Here is an 18,711-nt window from a genome sequence, read left to right on the forward strand (position 1 = left end):
AAAAAACTTTTTGGGTTTGTTCTGGTATTTTTTTTAGTAAGAATAGAATCTTTGCCTAAAGCAGATTATCATAAATTTGATGGTCAGTCAGTCAGGGGTGAAAGCACTTGCAAATGAGCTGAGCACAGGTTTGTATTTTTTTTTTTTAAAGGTGTAAAATATGAAGATGCATGTGACTTTTGGTATAAACCCTATGAATGACTCATAAATTACTGGAGTAACTATAAGTCAGGTGATCCATCTGACTATGATATCATGATTTATAGGCCACTAAGGGAATATGTTTTATAGTTTTAATGTAAATATGAATTATATTCTTCTCTGTTCTTTTGATATATGCAACAACTATACCTGATTGAACAGAACAATTCATTATTCAGTCATCACTATCAAATATTACTCACAAATCCTGATGTCACACCTCACGAAAGAAAGCTTTTTTATGAGTGTCATGCCCAAAGACTTGTTTGGTATTGAGCTTTAAAAAACGATATGCGATTTCACAGAAGAAAAAAACTCTGGAGAGACTGAAATGAAGCCCAATGTAAAGGAAATTTGAGAAAAAGATTTAATTCCAATGCTGGCAGCAGTCAAATACTTGAATTTTAAAATTATCTCGTATTGACAATTTGGCATTTCTTTGTGCAATATATTTTCCACTGGCAAGAAAAGACTGTAAATCACAAAAGAAATATAATTAATCTTCTGCTATCTTGTTTTTATGATTTAAATGTATTTGCCTTCTTACCTTAAGAAGGTGACTTACTGCCTTTGCAAGTGTGATACATCTATAACACTTCAACACAGAAATAATTACTTTACAGAAAAATTGTATTAGCAGAGAGTTGAGCATGCAAAAACTCAAATGTTAGGAAAGCTCACAATTAAGCCTACTTAAAACTTTCATTTAGTCTTATTGTACATTCCTCCAGTATCATGCTGTGTATAAATACAGACTCAAGAACAAAATCCATTTCTCAGACTAGAGTAGACTAGAGTATAATAGCATGGGTTGGCTTGGCTTGGAAGGGACTTTTAAAGATTGTCTCATTCCAATGCTCCTGCCATGAGCATTGACATATTTCACTAGATCAGGTTGCTTAAAGCCCTGTCCAACCTGAGTGTGAACACTTCCAGGGATAAGGCATCCACAACTTTGCTCGGCAACCTGTTTCACTGTCTCACCACCCTCATCTTGAAATATTTCTTCCTTATGTCCAATCTAAATCTCCCCTCTTTTGGTTTAAAACTGTTGCCCGTTGTCTTGTCACTAAAGGCCTTGGTAAAAAGTCTCTCTACATCTTTCTTACAAGCCTCCTTTACGTATTGAAATGCCACAATAAGGTCTCCCTGGAGCCTTCTCTTTTTCAGGCTGAACAACTGCAAGTCTCTCAGCCTTTCTTCGTAGGAGAGATGTTCCAGCCTTCTGATTATTTTTGTGGCCCTCCTCTGGACCCTCTCTAACAGCTCCATGCCTGTCTTGTGCTGGGAGCGCCAGAGCTGGATGCTGTACTCCAGGTGGGGCCTCACAAGAGAGAAGTAGAAGGGAAAATTCATTTCCCTTGACCTGCTGGCTACACTTCTTTTTATGGAAGCCCAGTATATGATTTACTGCAGCCCAGGATAGGACTGGCAATCTGGAGCTTCACTTTATTGCCTTAGGCACCAAAGAACGTAATTTTTCCGGATGAAATGACTCAGGATTAGAGTCACGAAAAATGGCTTAATTTTGTCACAAGTTAGAAAATCATTTGCTATGAGCCCCCCCCCCAAAGATCTTATTTTATTTCCATTATTATTCACCCCTTAGGACTTAATCTGAAATCATTTTAGAAATATAGTAGTTTTTCAACAATCCCTTTTTCCTTCCAGGATTACTATGACTGAGAAGCTCCATCATAATTGTCCTTTTGCTAGATAAAGATCATCAGATTTAACATGTTCAAATCATGTGTATGTTTATTATTGTGCTTGTGGAAGAAAGGGAGTGCAATTAGAACATGTTTCTGTGCTTTCTGGAATACCTTGCTTTCCAAGTACAACAAGGTAAGATTCTTACCTCAGCTTTATGCTGCTACATTAAAATTCACAACAGACTAAAAATGCTTAGACTTCTAGTAATAGGAACTATGATTCCCCCAGTAAAAATAACGTAAAGAAAATATTTTATCTGCTTCCCTTAAAGAAGCCATAGTCCTAAAGGGAAAACTGTGTGGAAAAAAAGATGTTCCAGAAATATTAAGTGACTGAGGTAACAGTCATAATGTAGCAAGGGATTAAAAACCACAAATATGTCTCACCAACAGTTAGACTAAACGTATTCTTCTGTGTACTAAATTCTGTTATGAATCTCTCAGAGGCCATAAAAGCCATTTATTTCTTCTGATCTAGTATATATCTCCAGTCATTCCAGCTATATGCAGAGTATCCTGAGCCTGTAATTAGCCAACTTGGCTTGCCAAACTTCTCTGACAGTTCTTCCTCCCCTCAGACCTAGTGTGCACAGGCTGTTTACAACTCAGATACTGAGATCTGACAGATAGAGAGTCTCAGAAACTCAAGATTACCAGTCAAATGCAATTTAGAAATGTTCTTCTAAGTATTTCCGGTTGCTTCCTGTCTTTGCTGCTTTTTTAGGTGGCAAAACCACAGCAGTGATAACAAAGAGACATCCTTTCTCAATGCTTCTGTTTTTTGAAACAAACAGTACAATATTTATTTCAATAACAGAAAAAGTGTAATTAAACTTAAATTTTGCTATTTTAAAAATCAAGCACTTTTAAAGTCCTCTCATTATCTTAGAAATAAATAAAAATAATATATAATAAAGGTAATCAGTATGAACTTCCTTCTTGCCACAAGTGAAACAAAAGGTTTCACAGCACACACAAATTCAGTAACTCAGTCATGAACACGATGGAATCCCCACTGTTCCTTATGTAGTGCAATTGCAAAGCTGAATTGATAACTAAACATGAAAACATCAGAGCGTAAAACAAGGAGCTGACCGGCAATGGTGCTCAGAGCTGCATCTTCCCTAGGGTTCTGGTAAGGAGACAAACTTTTTGCTATATTCAGAAATACAGAGTACCTAAGCGATTCAGGTTATATATTCAAACCCTGTGCTGTGAGACTTCACAGAATAGTACTTAAGATGCAGCACTAGCTCCTTGCAAGCATGGGAAGCAAACATTTTACTGTTCTCAATGTGCATACACTTTTCTTCCTCCCCAAAATAATGTGCCCAGAGAACAATCCCAGGCTATATTAAGGTTCAATCTCATAAGTATTTTTCCGTCGTCAGAAAGTCAGTAGAAAAAATGAGAAATAGCATTATTAATTCTATCATTCACTATACAATATTCACATTCTTTTCTTCCCCCTGAGATGAGACGTTATCAAAAAGCCTTATCCTTCATAAAATGCTAAGATCTTCATTTTTTTATGACATGGAAATTTGCTTGAATAAGCATACCTATTAGCAATCTCCCTTTATTTTTAGATTGGTATCTTTATAAAAAGGCATCTACTTTGCAAAAAGAAGTCTGCTACCTTAATGCCATTACTTGTTATACTCTAGTTAGTAGAAATGGCACTTTTTTTCTGTCATGAAAAAGCAGTCTTTGAATCGAACCAAGCTTAGTACCATTCAGTAAAAGGACAAATTTAATCTTAAATCCATTTTAATGTAAACTTAAGAACATTTTAAAAAATCAGACTAGGATTTACCAACATCTGGACACTACTTTCTTATAAGCAGACAACACAATGATTCAGTCTTTTCTTGATTACCTTACCTTATTTGCAGCATCTTCAAACCCTTGAAACACAATAGATTACATTTTCTGTCACAGTAAAATGCCATAGACTTTATGCCATTTATGCACCTGACAGTACAAGATCTCAGAGATCGGCAATATGTCTGGACTTGCCTTGGCCTGAGCTGGTTTTAGCTCCTTTTAACAATTCCTAGCAGTCAAGTGATTATTACCTACCATGTTTTAGGTTATGCTCTGCAAATCCCATGTATGCTAAAGGCCTGTAAAGCCCTGGCAGTTACTGCTTAACAGACAACAGTACGTTATAGTAATTGAAGCTGGGGAAAGGAACTTTCAAAGTTTGGCTGGGAACCAGTATGAAAGAAGCAGACTGTGGTAAAAAAATCATGTAGAAAGTAGTCCAAGTGGAAGCCAAGACCGAAGAGTAAGAAATCCCTATCATCGACATCATATCTTACCCAGCAAAGAGCTCGGGATTCCTATGGCTGCCTCTTCCGTTCTACATAAAAAGACAGAAGCTGTCAATGTCACACTCCGTAAGAGCACTGGGAGAGTGAACATAATACAACAGAAATGGGGTAGACAGGAGGAAGTTTTTGCATAACAGTTTCAACTGCATTGCTTATGATTTTGTTCTGACTTGGACAATTTAACTGTGTAAGCATTAACTGGACTAAAAATAAATTCTTAGCTTTCTATATATGATATGCTTCCTTTCGCCCATAAGATTTTGAATGTGACACCCATGCCAGCCTCTCATATTTTATCTTCCTCCAACATCTATATCCCATAAATAGCAGTTAGGCAAGACACAGTGTGTATTAAAATGAGTTGTCACAAGGAATATGCCAACTGGGTAGCCAGCAAGCCAAACTGATCTATGGAGCAATGCTGCACTGTTCCTCTGAATAAGGGCACTATTTCAGGACTCTTCCATCCATGTTACTAATATTGCTTTTCAAATATATCTAGGAACTGTGAAATTTGACTGAAAGTGGCAAATGGTTTCAAAATTGCATAACAGAAGTATATCAAGGAGCATGACAGTCAGACATCACAATAAGTCTTGTCATCCAAGCAGATCAGGTAAAGATTTATTTAACGTTTGACTTACTGAAATGAAAACATTTCTAACAGGGAACAAAGGAGAAGGAAAGAGAAACATTTTGGAGTAGTGAAGAATTATTTTTAAGTTCCGTTTCAGCAATTGCATACTGACTAAGAGGAAGAGAGTGAAATCCAGAATTACAATATCAAAAGAAGTAGGAAAATCCAGAGATGTTCTGGAAGACAAGATAACTAAATATCAAGGGCAATAGGTGTGGGGCTAGAAAAGAAAAAAGTCAGCTATCAAAAGTAATATATAGTTTGTATGAAGAAAAATAAAGCAGGTATTAAAATTGCTCAATTGTAAACCACTGGCATTTTCTGTCAGAGTATGTCAGAGGAATGGTGAATACACTGAAACACAATACTTCCAGAAGTTCTTCTTAGATTATGAGTATCTTGAATCGACAATACAATTTCCTACATGTTCTAAATGCTGCTGAGCAAGTTACTTGTGCTTAATAATATTAAGCTTAGAATTACCAAAGGAGAAAGGTTATCAACAGAAATGGCTAGTGCAATCTGGGATCTTAGAGGCAAAAGAGAGAATTTGTGCTATCTGAAGAAAAATAAGCACAGTCAAGGTGTTCATATTTAAAGAACAAAAGTCCAAAATCTGTTTCTAGAATGCAGAAAAGGAGGTAGATGGAAGAGGGAACCTAAGTCAATTAGAAGCTCAGTACAGTGAGCTTAGTTTATATATCCTAATCACTTAAAAATTGAACATATCAATGTTAGCAACTTTTCACATTAGAAAAAAAAATCAATAAATAATAAGTACCTTGTAATAATTTTTTTCCCACCATCTTTTTATTTGAGTAGATTATGTTATGGACTTTTTAAAGTTTTAAAACCATGTGTTTTTTAATATGTAGATTAAAACACTGTGCTTCCTCGAAACAGTCAGTATTCAGGAATGAGTCACCCCAGAGTCTCTTTATAAGTAAGGAGTATTACATAAAAATGAACTGTGTGAGTTGCCTTTACTGGAGAAATTGTTTTCCTTTAAAGGGAATGCAAAACCTTGCTGAGCAAGCTGGAATATTGCCTCTAGAAGAATGTATTAGGCAGCCTACAATTTAAGATTTAACTATTAATTTCATGACAGAAAATGCTGTTAGTCAGGAGTTAATCACATGTAGTTGAGCCTATAAAGACTCAATGCCATTAAGGAAGAGCTTGTAATAGTACAGAAAAACACACTAATTAGAACCAGAACCAAGATTATTGGAGAATATACAGAAAACATACCACATAGCTTTGTATTTTATTTATTTTGCATTTCTGCAATTTGCCACTTTCCTCTCTTTCCAGAAAATTCTAAAAATCACAATTACCTTTGCTCAGAATAAAAATCACACCAGGTGGGTGTGCTGTGAGCATATTCCCTACTTCTAAGACTATGTGACAGAACAAAACTCCACAGGCAATACAGAGATGTGACCTCTTTGTGGGCATGCTTTATGAGCATTAGCCTAATTCAGGTGCTCAGAATCATCTGCCAGAAGATTTTTCCTCTTTATCCACTGACTCCGAAGATATGGTCTAATTGTAACTGTATATATGTATATACAAGTATATATGTGTATGCAAATAAATACTGTACTGGGCCTGGCTACGATAGAGTTAGTTTTCTTCACAGCAGCTCATATGGTGCTGTGTTTTAGATTTGTGACCAAACCAATACTGGTAACACACTGATGTTCTGGCTTTTGCTGAACAGTGCTGGTACAGCATCAAAGCCACCTCTGTTTCTTGCTCTGCCCCACCAGCGAATAGAATCATAGAATCATAGAATGGTTTGGGTTGGAAGGGACCTCAAAGATCATCCAGTTCCAACCCCCTGACATGGGCAGGGACACCCTCCACTAGACCACGTTGCCCAAAGCCCCATCCAACCTGGCCTTGAACACTTCCAGGGAGGGGACATCCACAACCTCTCTGGGCAACCTGTTCCAGTGCCTCACCACCCTCACAGTAAAGAATTTCTTTCTAACATCTAATCTGAATCGACCCTCCTTCAGCTTAAACCCATTACCCCTTGTCCTGTCACTACACTCCCTGATAAACAGTGTCTCTTCATCTTTCCTGTAAGGCCCACTTTAGGTACTGGAGGGCCGCTATAAGGTCTCCCTGCAGCCTTATCTTCTCCAGTCTGAATAGTCCCAACTGTCTCACCCTGTCGTCACAGGAGAGGTGCTCCAGCCCTCTGATCAGCTTCACGGCCCTCCTCTAGACTTGATTCAACAGGTCCATACCTTTCTTATGTTGGGTCCCCCAGAGCTGGACGCAGTACTCCAGGTGGGGTCTCATGAGAGCAGAATAGAGGGGCAGGATCACCTCCCTCGACCTGCTGGTCACATTTCTTTTGATGCAGCTCAGGATATGGTTGGCTTTCTGGGCTGCAGGTGCACATTGCTGGGTCATGTTGAGCTTTGTTGAATAGATTGGGAGTGTGCAATAGGTTGGGAGGGAACACACAACCTGGTAGATGACCTGAACTAAACAAAGAGATATTCCATGCCATATAAAATCATGCTCAGCAATAAAGGGAAAAGAGGGGAGGTTAGCCATCTTTTGCTTGGGAACTGGCTGGGCATCGGTCTGCCTGTGGGAGGTGGTGAGTGATTGCCTTTGCATCACTTGTTTTGTTTTGTTTTCTTTCTCTCTTCTTCCTCTTATCCTTCACTTATTAAATAATGTTTTTTCACCTTGGCCCCCACGTTTTCTTGCTTTTACTATTCCTTTCTTCTTCCCTCCACCCCACTGGGATTAACCCACAACACATATGTTTATACAAACATATAGGCTTATATACATATTTATAAAAACCTAACCAAGTTACTTAAATTAAGAGCCTAGAATAAGGTGGCATGAATCTCCCTCACTGCAGTTAGATGAGAATTCAACTAGCTGTTCCGTTTTGTTAAACTGTTCAGATCCTGCAATGGGGTTCAAACAATGAAGGTGAAGAAAAAAGCCAACAGTAGAAGACCACAAAAAGTTCACATGTTCAAATACTGAATTTATGTATTTTAAAACACAGATACAGAATATGTATTATCTGGTGTCTTTTAATTTCTTGTTAATTTTCACACAAGTCTAGACTGCAAAAATATAACATAAGAATTATAAAATTTTTCACCTGAATATTTAAAATTATTAATACTATGTTTTGAAATCCTCATTCATTACAATAACAAGATTATAGAAACAGGAAAACAAGACAGTGAATATTAGCAGTATTGTCCAGTAACAGTACACCTTAACGGGATGGAAAAGAGTATCAGCCATATGACCTTTGGCAAATGACATCACCTTGGCTTCAGTTTTTTATATCAGTAAAACAGATTCCAATTCAACACAATTTCAGTTGTAAAAAAGTTCAACCTATGGATTAAACCACCCACAGATTTAAAAATGCTATATAGTATATGCCTAGCATTTTTAAAAAATTAAAATAAATAAATGACATTTTTTATTTTTCCTTTTTAACCATGAAGTTGTGCTAGTTCCTCTCACCTTGGTATGTCAACTTAAATCCTTGCCGGTTTTCTGAGTGATCACTGTAAAAATGGACAAGTGTTTCATGAGTTGTACTTAGCAAGGGTGATGGGAGGTCCATTCCACTAAACTGGCCAATCATAGAGCTGGTGTGGTGAGGCCCATTCTGAATTTCAAGGAAATCATGATTTGCTTCAGTAGAGAAATTCAGAAACTGAATGTGTGCACCTGCAGCATTGAGAAAGCAAGAAAAATTAAAACTAGAATTTTGTAACTCATATTGCTTTATGCTACAGTATGCAAATACAAAAAAAAAGGTCATAATAATTGTTATTGGCACATTTATATTTTAGTCATCATTCAAAGTGGGATGCTTAAATTTAGAAAATAGCCGCTGAGTATTGCAAGAGTTGGAGCTTCTAACTTTTTGTTTCCCAATAAATATCATAACCACACATGAAGGGACGAATGAAACAAAGTCACTAAGTCAACAATCAGATATTTGTCAGGTTCCTAAAACAGCCAGCAGAAACACTCAAGGGAGGGGCATGTCACAAATCCTGCTGTGTCACGGCATGGTCAGGACTCTGCTGAAAGAGCACTACTGTAGCTGGGCCAGGCCTCTCATAGAGGCTCGGGATCAGCTCAGCACCCAGGAAGGTTATTCACAGAGTGACCTTTCAGAGGCAGAAGTTCACCTACCTAGTTCCAACTATCTAGTCTACCTTGTTTTTCCTGAGCCAAGTCACCTATATACACCTCCTCTTCCCTCCAGCTTGGGACAGTGTGTCTTTAGAGCCATTCAACTGCACACAGCACTGTAAGATGCACTGAACTCTGGACTCGTGACAGGTCCTTGCTCAGGATCATTTACCACAAGCCCTCTCTGGAAGTCTGGTGGTTGAACCAGGGCTTTCTCGCAAAATCAAAGGGAGAGAGACAACTCCTGAAATCCTGAACAGTCAGAAGTATAAGCTTAATCTCATGGGAAGAGCCGGTTTTAAGTTCTGGCACTACTTCATGTGGACTAAGGACTTGGAATTCATGCTTCCCAAATTGTGTGTATATATAGTATCACAAGAGGGATAGAGGATGAACTCCCGTTTTGAAAGCCAAGTGGTACCAAGTAACTTGTAACCGTGCTGCTTGGGCCTAATCTTGCTCTGGTAGACTATGAGGAACTTAGCTGGAATGGAATAAAGCAGAATTACTGAATTAGCCAACAAAGCAATGTGAAATATTCAATGCCTTAACTCTCTGCCTCACATTCTTAAACACCAGTAGAGACATATTGTTCATTCTAGGAGAATACCTTATAGATTAATCACCAGGGTACACCATTCACTCAGTCTTGCTCTATAGCTCCTTTCTTTGCATCTGTGGTTTGATATCTAATCATTTATATAAAATGGATTTTTTTTTTGCTACAGGAGAAACCAAAGAACCTACTGAATAAACCAATTATTATAGAGCATTTATAAGAATATGGGTTGTTTAGCTCTAGCACCTTCTCTGACCCACGCAGAGTAGGAGATATGAAAACAAGTATTTCAGTTGCTGAATAAGAAAATTTGTTCTGATGCTATCAATTGAGAGACACATACAGAACATATCAAAGTCTCAATGTCAGCCATGTCACTATCTCGTATGGTGTCTGATATGGTTAGTCTGACTTGGGTGAAGTCACTAATGCTCTCGGGATTTAAGATGAGGTAGGACACCAAGCAGCTCGGAAACATCTTGACTTCACTATCAGCATTTAGTGATTCCCACCAGAGACTGGATGTAAAAGTAGCCTGCTGTTCTGAAATAGCCTCTGATGAGCCACAGAGTACCTTTAAAATCGAATCATTCTTATTTAATTACTGAGAAGGAATTTATATGACTATTTGTAAATATTCAGTATAGAAAAGCTTTGTATTTTAAAAGTAAAAAGTAGGATTACCAGTATCTTTTAAAAATTTAAACTGCCTAAAATAGCCACAAACATAAACATTTTTTTTCTAAAGGTTTTTCAAAGAAAGATACTCATTTCAATCAGAGGACATACCGTATGTGTCACTGAAGCCTTAACTCTAAGTTTATACAAGTTACAATTGTCAGTTTGATATGTCAAAGTTTTCTACACTAAATCATTACTTACATAAAACTATACAGAATAAAACTGATAGTTATAGAAAATAAATCATTATTCGGTCAATCTATAATTATACTACTTCCTGCTCCAATCTCAACAGGATTTCCTCTCTCACTTGAATAGACTCTAAATAATGAGAATTCCAAGCTGAGATAATCTTTTTTTACAAATGTTAATCAATTAACAGCTACCTGAAATCACTGCGAAATCACTGCAACTCACTTGAAAAGATGTACTTTCCATCTGTTTAAAATGTTTGGATTGTAATAGGGTCTTCTTTTATATATATATTTTCATGCAACGGAGAGACCACTATACTTTGGGACACATTTAGCCCCCACGATTTTATTGGTGGACTTTATTTAAGCACACCTGTGTGCTTACACAAAGTCGATACCATGGACTTTATTCAGTTAGAAAGTTTGAATAAATGGATGGGAATAAAGGAATATTTACTGAGAGATGAAGTCACGGTAAGGTTAATTATTTCAGTGGAGTTTGAATCAATCATTACATGTCCGTGAGTGTCCTCTGGATCAGTTTTATTCACAGTGCTAAACTCTAACTCAATCAGTACCACATTAAAATCCTTAAAAAAAAATAAAATCCTGGACCATTATTCAATTTTGGAAAAGTTTTCTATGTTTCACTGATTTCATGTATTTGTTTTGATACAATAGAATGAATGTAGACAAACAGCTCTTAGGTAGACAAATTTATACTCGTAACTAAAATAGTATCCAAGATTTTGCAGTGGAATTTCTATGTGAAACCACATCAATCACATTGTTTAAACCTGGTATAAAGACATTATCTGTGCATTAACTGACAGAGACTTTGGGGAAAATATCCTTGTAGCGACTTTATGATAAAAGTTGTCCTCTTCTAGTATTTTTGAAAGCAATGATAGATCAATGGTATGAACACCTTGTATCTGTTAAATCCCTTGTCAAACAAAATCTTTTCTATTTATAGGATTACCACTACCAGAGACTTTCTGAGAAGTGAGAAGGATAATAATAGGATACAAGACTCTTGCATAATTAATCCATGAAACATTGTCTACATGGAAAAGCTTAAAGAAAAAGAGCAACTCTGAGAAATATGAAGGATTGTTTTTAAAAGGCCATATTGTAGTAGCCTAATCAGGATGTCATCATTCCAGAACAGTTGGTTATCATTTGTGTTTTCTGCAAATGTAGCCTTAGAATGCCCAAATTAGCTAAGGTTGTCCTGTCTATGGTCATCCTAAGGCTATCTAAGGCTACTAAGGCTGTAAATACGATGAATCAATTTTACCAGGTATGCACTGATAAAAAGCACTGTTCTAAATAGCAGCAAAGTATTTCTACAAATAAACTTAGTATAATACACTCTACGTAAGTAGTACATCTTATAGAAAAATCCCTCATATGAATGCAATGGAAAACACAGAAAATAAATTCATTTCCAGAGATGGGTATAGTGAATTTAATAATAAGCTTTTAAAATTAATTTTCTTATTTGAACACTAGCACTGAATTCACAGTATGGGGCATAATGTTTCACAGCAAGAAAACTTATTCCTTTTTGACTTCTGATAATGATAAAAGATAGTGTTTTATACATGGACTTATAGATCCTTTATTATCCATGATTACCTTCTCTATCTAATTATTATTTCTTTGTGAAGACATTTTCCATATGACGATAGATTTAATGCAAACCTAGAAGCATTCTAAGTTGGCAACTGTTACCTGGTATTTGGAATATAGTTTTAGAATGGTTTTAATCAAATTCATAGTGCTAGAAATGACGTTTTGTCCATTTTCATAGAACATAAAAAATACTGTTAAAAAGTCACTTGGGGGAAGATGAAAGGACATTAAAAAGAAGACCAGTGATTAATTTAGAAGTTACATTATCTATTTCATCTGATATATCTTCATACAGCAGATTTTATTTGCTCTGAAATCAGTTTCTGAGAAAGGCTGAGTTTTACAAATAACAAGTTGCTTTCACAAAGACATATTTTTAAACTGCCAATCATCTTCAAATCAAAAGATAACACCTACTTATGTACGGGCTTTACAATACATTGGCTGGATAAAATCTATTCCATACTGGAAATTAGAATATTCTTATATATATATTTAAATCAATTATTACAAATAATTGCTGTTCAAATGTAAGTTTACTTACCATATCCAATAGGCAATAAAATTTTCCATGTACAATCTAAGTTACTAGGGTAATTTCCAGGAAAACCTGGGCTCAGGATCACACCACCCATGTTTGTCAGTGTTCCACCACATTTAGCTATTAAAAATAAAAAGAAAGTTACTGCATCTTTTAATATTATTTCTTAATGTTTGGCATATGATTAATTCCAAAAATGGATTTTCCATTTTATCCCCATGACCCCCAAGCAGTAAAATTTATCACAGTCAAAACATTCCTCATGGAGGAGAAAAAAAAGAAAAGAATTAGAGTAAAATTCTTAATGCAATATGTTCAATGTGATTTTACTGCAAATGTGTAGTTGTACATATAGACTGGGTAACCCATTGTCTCAGCTTGCCAATTATGGTTAAAAATGTCTGGTGCTATGTTGAGATAGGCTTCATAATCAGAGGAACAAATCTGGAATTAAACTGAATTATGACACTGATCTGTGATGTAGCTGCAGATCTGCTAGTTAATATAGCCAAAATCACATTTGAGTTTAAAAACAAACAAACAAAAAAATCCCACTGCATTTTTTCTTTAATTCAGAAAGAGGACAGATTAGCTGCATAACAGAATTATTCTTTGCTTACTATCTGTATGATATTCTTCAGCAAATTCATGTGTTTGGAGATTAAGAAGCCATTTGCATCATTTAGGATGACATAAAGCTAAACTATAAATATGAGAAGCAACTTGTAAAGAAGTGCCTGAGTTTACACCTTTGCTAGGACAATAATATGAAGGAAGAGTAAGTTCAAGAAATCAAATTAAAATCTTATAATTTATATTTATTATTTGAGGAATGACAACTTTAAAGCCTATGAGCTGTCATGCCAGGTTTTACAGTGATGTATGATCTGGTAACAGAATTGTGATACTGTGTGTGGTGATAATTGTACTGAAAAAATGAAAATAATCTACTAGTTAGACGACACAATTGAATCAAAATAGGAAAAACTCCACTAAGAAGCTGAGAAATCCCTCTCAAACTTCTCAAATGTCTCTACCTTCCTGCAATATTAAATACACTATTTAGTGAAAATAATAGATTTTGCGTTGCATTTCTATAAAAATCAACATTTTAAGGGTTGGAAGTGAGAGAGGGTTTGTTTGTGTGTTTTAAGTGTTTGTTTGTTTGTTTTCTTGGGGGTATTTTATCTTCCAGGACAGCAAAATTTCATGAACTAAAGGAAAAAAAAAATAATTCAATGAGCACACTTCAAAATAGGAACTATATTTAATATATAAGGTGAAGCATAAGATTAGCACCAAAAAAACCCCACCCAAATCTTGAAGTACACCTTCCTGAATAAATTTTCCATTTCTAAAATTGATTTGAAGGAACTGCACTCCTTTCATATTAATCAGAAGTGACTGCCTCTTTAGAAGTTGACAATAGAAAATAATATATAGACCCAACCTGACAAGGAATCTTTAAAACCATTTCATGTTAATATTGCTTGATATCATCCCAATCTTTTAAATTCCTCTTAGATATGAAGCTAAAAGAAACAGCTTTTGCCGACTGAATATTAAAGTTAAAAGCATTCACTGAAGAATGCACTTCAAAGCTGAAGTGATAGACCATTATGAGGGAGCTGTACTTCCCTCCTGTCCATTCCTGCTTTTTCTTGAAATAAGCATCCAAAAGACACCAGAATCTTGACTCTCTTAAACTTCATTTAATCAGGAAGCAGTATAGTAGAATAAGATTATTATCTACACAGGGAAAACTCAGATCTGTTGAGTAAGGTCTCAGTGTGCTTAAAAGGGAAATTCTTTTCAGCTTTGCTTTTTAACTCAGCATTGTTTTAACAGCTTTCTCAGATAAAGAGAGACAGCCTTTTCTGGATCCCTAAAACTCTTTTTCACTCCACTACCCCTGAAAGCTTGGCTTCAGAGCTGGTCTTCACCGCAGACAGGCTGCCTGCTTCTTTGAGAAGTCTCATCAGCTTCCTGCATGACTTGCCTTGTTCTTGAGAAGGTTCTCCAAGCTGAGCATGCTGCAAAAGGAATCTCTTAACTTCCTCTCTCATCTGAAGAAGACTCAGCCTGATTCAAAGCACACTATTGAGGACAAGCTAAACAACAGTAAACATCTGGGTTTCCTCCTTTGCCCACTGTCACAATATTTTTTTAATTAGCATATACTTTATATATGAAGAAAAAGCTTATTGTAATTTTTCAGTATTTCATAGATACACATGGAAACTCAAAAAAGTTTTGAATGAAACAGAATTAAGTGAAGGAACAATAGGCATGACAAAGCCAGGATTTTATTCTGACTGATATTCAGAACACACTGAAAACAAATAAGTACCCATACCAATGCAGAGAGGAGATGGATAGTTCCAGCGTCGAACTGTTCCTGGCATACAAGAAATATGAGAACGGCCCTGTTTGGAAAGGGCAAAGTATTAGATTACAGATACTCATTATGGGACTTTCCAGGAAGGCTGACCTACAGAGGACCTCCTGGATCATCTTATCTGTGTAGGTTTTTTATATCAATCAACTGCATTATAATTACTTTTATGAATTTGTTAAACTCTATTTTCAAATACTTCAGGTTTTATGTTCTTATTTTTCTACTGGATAAATGTTCTAAAACACTCTTCCTTTGATAACTTGTAAACCTCTTCACATTTTTTACTAAATATAAGGCTGGTTACAGGACAGAATCAGCTGACTCACTCCCTGTTTCAATTCCAGGGTTCTCATCCACTAGTTCATTTTCAGGCTGCAATCTGGAGTGAATCAACCATTGCTCTGAATGAGTAGTATAGACCCAGAGAGGAATTTGTTTCACATCTGCTTGCTACAGATGGTATAGATATGGACCATACCAAGACTCATCCACAATTACCAGCAGGCCTTGCACTCTCACATGGCCTCACAACATGACCCACTGCATACGTGCAACATCTTGGCAGACAGCTGTAAAAGTGCAAGTGCCTCTTTATTTAGCTGTCACGTTTAATTTACTCTGTTTTTAAAAACATCACAAAACCAAGCAGAATGATGTAGCTGGAAGTGACCTGCAAAGCCTATTTCTACATACTTCAGGGTGGCTGCCCAGGACCAACTGCAAAATGCTCCCAGGTTTGCCTGCACTGGTAACAGTTCAAACTGAAAATTAACAGTAGCACAAATTTTTATTAATTCTTTCCTCTGAGGAACACAGGTTATGCATTCTGCTGTTGGAATGTGAAAGCTGAATAAACTGGCAGGAGTGAGAGAGTCTGATATAAAGATTGAAGCATGGGAGTAAGGTTTAGTTCCTGTTTTAATAATTTGGTTATACAGACTTGGGCAAGTCACTTAATCTCTCTTGTTTATTTTTATTAAGTGTATTAAGGGTCTAATATTTAGTAAGGTAGCACATTTTATCAATATAATATGAAGATTCATTTAAATATTATTTGTCCATAGCACTCAAATTTTCATAAAAATAAGAAAAAGATAGAATAAGTAAACTACAGTAAAGGAAAATCCATTTGATGAAATTACTTCTGCATCATTTGGTATGTTTACAAAAAAGAAACTATACACACTACCTTGAATAAAGTTCATATAGAATTGTATGGAATAAAACTACTTTAATTAATAATTTATTTAAGTAAATTTAAAGAATCAGCTTCTGAAAGGCAAACTGAAGCATTTCGAAAAAATGGTTTGGAAGGAAAAAAAATATCAGTTTTCCTTAAAAATATGAAAAATTAAATTTTTTTTTCTTATAAAAATACTACAAATTGTTAACAATTCAATAAAATACCTTTTTAAAAAAAATCCTTTTTCTTTTAAAGGAAAAATGCATTTATTGTGTCATCTTAGTTACTTGCAAAACGGATGAGGTTTTGAATAATTTACTTAATGCAATATTCCCTGTTTTACTTTATTCTCTCTTCCTAGTCTTATATGATTGCATGTCTCTCATGTGAGTCGGGGGGGAAGCCATAATTTAACTACCACAGTCAGGAAAAAAAGTAGAATGGCCTATAAAAGATCTTTTGAAAAATAAAATGAAATGATTCCTCTGGCTTCAAGCCTCTTCCCAACAAGAGCACACTCTGATTTCAGTCTTTTAAAGTCCCCTCCTGGGGGGAGACACTTAATCCTACAGCTAGCAATTACCTTTCTTATGCATCTCCAGGTAGTAGTTTGAGCTCTATGACTTTTCTCGTAAGTCTCAATTATAAACTAATCCACACCTGATTGTTATTGCTAGCTGTGAATATGTTCTCTAAAGACTGAGGGTAAATTCACAGCTAGAGTGAAAAAAAAAACCAAAAAACCCAACCCACAGATCTGCAAAGTTATGCTGATCTATACATGTTGAATAGCAAACATACTGTGCCTCGTAAAACCTTGTTTTCACTATTATTTCTTTTTAATTTAGAGCTATTTTTACTTGTCCTGTCAGAGCAACATACTATACGTACATGTGTATGCACTTTCTTACAGCAGAGTCTATATAGCATAGAAATCCTCACTAATATTTTGAAAAGATTCAGTCTTTTCTATTGAATTTGGATATTGAAGGTCTTCTGTTTTACACTTGAGACAAGATCATGAAACCAGTTTTTATGTAAGTCAGATTCCACAGTTAGGATTAAATTAATATATGTATGGAAATAGAGGTAAGAAGGACAGTTAAGGAACAATATGCTATGAAATTTTAAGACAGCATGTTATTATAGATTCCCTGTAAGTATAAAAATAAAAGTGCAGTTAGTCATATTCGAGGATTACAGAAAAGACTTGCATAAAGACAAAAGACGTTCTGTGGTTTTGTGACAGTGATAGACACAGTGTAGTAAAGTTTACTATTAACACAGATCAGTTTCTTATGTGCAGATCTCTTCCTCACAAATACATGACTGTTTTATACTAATACTGTATTTATGAGCTCACATTTGTGATTTTTTTTCTAAGTAAAAATAGATTTAAAACATCAATTCAGGGCTAGCAATGTGTATCTTCAAAAGGTTCCCTGTATTCATTCCAAATACTTCTGAGGTATTCATATTCACCTCAATATTTCAGCTGTACTATTTTAAGTATGGACAGAAAATTTAATGATGCTGTATCTTGAGGGTTTATCTATTTCTAATCCAGGTCATAAAAATGTAATCATGCCATTTTTTTCATAAGCAAAATTCAGATGTTTCATAGTTGAAAAAGTAGGGAGAGAAGAGCGTGCAATATGATGAGCAATAAAAGTAGGAGTCACCCCACCAAACCTAAGCAGTTTAAAGTTAGATACCCATGTTAACCTTTTGATATCCTAATCAGTGAAGAAAGACAATACTTTCAGAGTAAGGTACCTGTCCTAACACAAAATTTTAGTATGAATCAGCCCTTGGAGGTGTGTGGCTGTTTATCTGTAGTTTCACAATGACAGCCTAAATAGCCGACTCAGATTAGATAGCTGGCTTTCAGATGGAATAAATTGGATTAGATGCTATTCCATCTCCAGAGGAAACAGTTAGTATATAGGAAGTTTTTCACTTTTTTCTATCATCACATCACTGCTACAGGCTTACCCAACAACCAGATGTTCACCTATATATATTTCAGTCTTAATGGCTCAGAAGCAGTGACCTGTATCAGAGCAATGAGGTGCTAAGATGAACAGCAATTATATGACAGGCCTATCAGCATCACCATCAGATCCTGATCCTTTCACCATAGGGTGGAACTGAATAAAAATACATAAAGAATTCCACACATTTTTTTCTACAAATATTCAAAATAGAAATCTTTCTTAAAGAAGCAAAAAAAGATTACTTTTGATTTAATCCAATAAATCTTAGAATACAATTATATTTACTGTTGTGTAACCAAGTTTATTATAGGCTGACTTCCAGATAGATTCTGCATTGAAATAGAATGTCCTGAGTCTAGGGATTAATAACAATAAATTTAGCTCAACACATACAAAAAAGGATTATAAGAACACATAAGCTACACCCG

General features: G+C 35.6%; 1 protein-coding gene across 1 annotated transcript in view; it reads right to left on the reverse strand.

The window, feature by feature from the left end:
• Positions 1-18,711, reverse strand: part of CSMD1 (CUB and Sushi multiple domains 1) — a 1,238,533-nt gene that overhangs the window by 147,038 nt on the left and 1,072,784 nt on the right. The window contains exons 39-41 of the mRNA XM_054821261.1: positions 15,062-15,131; positions 12,709-12,825; positions 8,409-8,618 (exon numbers count right to left, since the gene is read on the reverse strand). Of these exons, the coding sequence (XP_054677236.1) occupies positions 8,409-8,618; positions 12,709-12,825; positions 15,062-15,131 (397 nt within the window). The remainder of the gene's footprint in view (positions 1-8,408; positions 8,619-12,708; positions 12,826-15,061; positions 15,132-18,711) is intronic.

Source organism: Grus americana, chromosome 3 (genome assembly GCF_028858705.1).
Source record: "Grus americana isolate bGruAme1 chromosome 3, bGruAme1.mat, whole genome shotgun sequence".
In the NCBI taxonomy this organism is placed as follows: domain Eukaryota; kingdom Metazoa; phylum Chordata; class Aves; order Gruiformes; family Gruidae; genus Grus; species Grus americana.